The following is a 2,382-nucleotide window of genomic DNA, read 5'->3' on the forward strand; positions in this document are numbered from 1 at the left end:
CGTTAATGGCGCGTTTCGCCTTCCGCGCACGTGCACATGTGGGCGGTGTCGTATCGGCTTCAGTGGCAAGGCATTGAAGGCAAGGTGGCGTCTGAACCTTTTTAAGGTCCGATGGCGGCGCCCATTTACTCGACCACATCATTGCCAAAGCCCGACATATCCACCCGACCGACGCCATGGGAAGGGTGGGCCGTACCACAAGAAGAAGAACGACCACGAGGCAAGCGGCTCACAGTCCGGCAAGAAGTCGGGGTAGGGCGGTACATCCGCATCGAATTCACGCGCTGCATCTGGGAGGAGAACGGGCCGATGCCATGGCCGGATGCGAGCCTGCCGAGAGGAGGCTGGTACCTCAACTCTAGGCGTGTGCCGGTCCCTCCCGTGCCACGCGAGGGGCGAGAGCGCCGTGACGAGGTGCGCCACCGCCGAGCCATCTTGCCGGACGACCTGTGAGAAGATCCGACGTACGCGCTCAACTCCTAGAACTGGATCTCGTTGGGGTGTGGGAGTTCGACCCGTGCCGCCGAGCGGGATACCTCGGCGACGTCGACTACTTGAACCGCGAGCTCGCTGTGGACGAGGACGACGACAACCATGAGGGCGAGGGCGAGTACGAAGATGGTGACGTGGACGAGGCCGCCGAGGACGATGGCACCGCCGAGACTGAGTACAAGGCCGAGTCCAATGGCCATGTCCAAGGCGAAGACAACGACCACGATGACGAAGGCCCGCTGTGGGATCCGAAGACCCATCGGCCGGACATTAGCGAGGAGGAGGTCATTGCTATCGCAAAGGCCAATAGCGAGCTTGACCCGCTCGCTATGTGCGACGGCCTCGCCATCCAGCTTCGCGAGCAGTTTAAACCTTTTTGAGTCGGCAAAGTTGCTCACACGGACACGGCAGTACGGTACGCGAAAACAAAATCCGCTGCTGGCCGGATTAGCAACACACACAAGCATAAAATAGATTTCTAGCTTAACTGAAGCTCACTTTAAGTGCCGATGACAACTTGACGTACTCCACACCAAAGCCACTACATATAAACGTATAAGAAAAATAATGAGACATTAACCGTGACGACAAAAGCTAGGCTCGAGAGGCTTAGAGACCCCTCGCTGATTTCACGCAAAGGCAATCTTGTGCTTGCTACAAATTCTGTTCCAACAAATTCTGCCGAGGACGATCATAATCGTCGTGTAGCATAATACATTAGTTGGTAATGGCTCCCAGCTAGTTCTCGCTCCACCCTCTGGCTTCTGGGTATATAAGCAAGCAGTTGTGGTGTGTCTAGCTTCAACCCACCAAGGAAGCAGACCTAGCTAGAACAAGATGGCGCCCAAGTCAAACTGCAGCCCTCTCCTCTTGGCCGCCCTCCTGGTCTCCGTCTTTGCCGCTGCCGCCGCCACCGGCGATTACTGCTACGCCGGGTTTGGTCTGCCGGACAGTCCGCTCGAGGGCTGCCGTGAGTACGTGGCGCACCAAACCTGTGGCGCCGGTATCCTTGGAGCGCCGGCCGTCCCCGTCGAAACGTTGAGGCAGCAGTGTTGCCAGGAGTTCTCACAGATTCGGCAGCACTGCCGGTGCGAGGCGGTGCGCTACTTGATGGGAGGAACATTATCTCATCCACACAGCAGCCTCCTGGCCCGGCCCGGATGCCCCACGGAACCGCAGAGGGACTTCGCCAGAATGCTCCCCACGCCGGCGCAGTGCAACTTGGTGACAGAATACAACACTCCATTCTGCTTCGAAATGGACGAACCTATTGCTCGTGAATAAGCATGCATGATGCATCCATGGATGTGTGAGACATGCATATATGCATATGTGCGCTCCGCTTAGCATGTGTGGTACTATATGCTATGATTTCAGAATAAAGAGAATCATTTTATGGTTCTTAATTAAATTCCAACTCAATCATCCTTTATTCGTATGTTTTGTGGTGGTCTTATAGTCTTATTATTACCGTCTTTAGATGTGTGGACAATCACGTACATATGCCGTTTTTTTTTTCAAAAAGAGAAAGCCACATCATCTGCATCAATCCAACGCGTACGGCTTTTATTCAGATTTTCTTGAACAAAGATTTTTCAAGAGCATATATCACAAAGCACAAAGCAACCACTAAACACCAACAAACCTGACGAGTCTTATGTCCTAAAAACACAAACAAAAACCCATCAGCTAATTACCGAGGGCATGACTGACTCGCCCTATGGAGAAACATGAGCGCACATCTTGTCTAGCAGACCCACAGCGAGCGCTAAATGCACTCTCTTTAGAAACCATATCACTACCATTAACCCGCTGGTTCATCTTCATCAAGTCAGAGATCTGTATAGTCCTTGATAGGCTTATTGTCGACGCTGCCATGGCGCTACAGAA

The 2,382-nt window shown here is 53.3% G+C and overlaps 1 protein-coding gene across 1 annotated transcript; it reads left to right on the forward strand.

Moving 5' to 3' along the window:
- The first annotated feature begins 1,329 nt into the window (after positions 1-1,329).
- LOC124694551 (alpha-amylase/trypsin inhibitor CMa-like) lies at positions 1,330-1,776 on the forward strand. Its single transcript, XM_047227525.1, has one exon. The coding sequence runs from the start codon at positions 1,330-1,332 to the stop codon at positions 1,774-1,776; it is 447 nt and encodes a 148-aa protein (XP_047083481.1).
- The last annotated feature ends 606 nt before the right edge of the window (positions 1,777-2,382 follow it).

This window comes from Lolium rigidum, chromosome 3 (genome assembly GCF_022539505.1).
Source record: "Lolium rigidum isolate FL_2022 chromosome 3, APGP_CSIRO_Lrig_0.1, whole genome shotgun sequence".
Lineage (NCBI taxonomy): Eukaryota > Viridiplantae > Streptophyta > Magnoliopsida > Poales > Poaceae > Lolium > Lolium rigidum.

What these genes read in the sequence shown, in the direction of transcription:
- LOC124694551 (XM_047227525.1), top strand. Translation starts at nt 1,330, where the DNA reads ATGGCGCCCAAGTCAAACTGCAGCCCTCTCCTCTTGGCCGCCCTCCTG.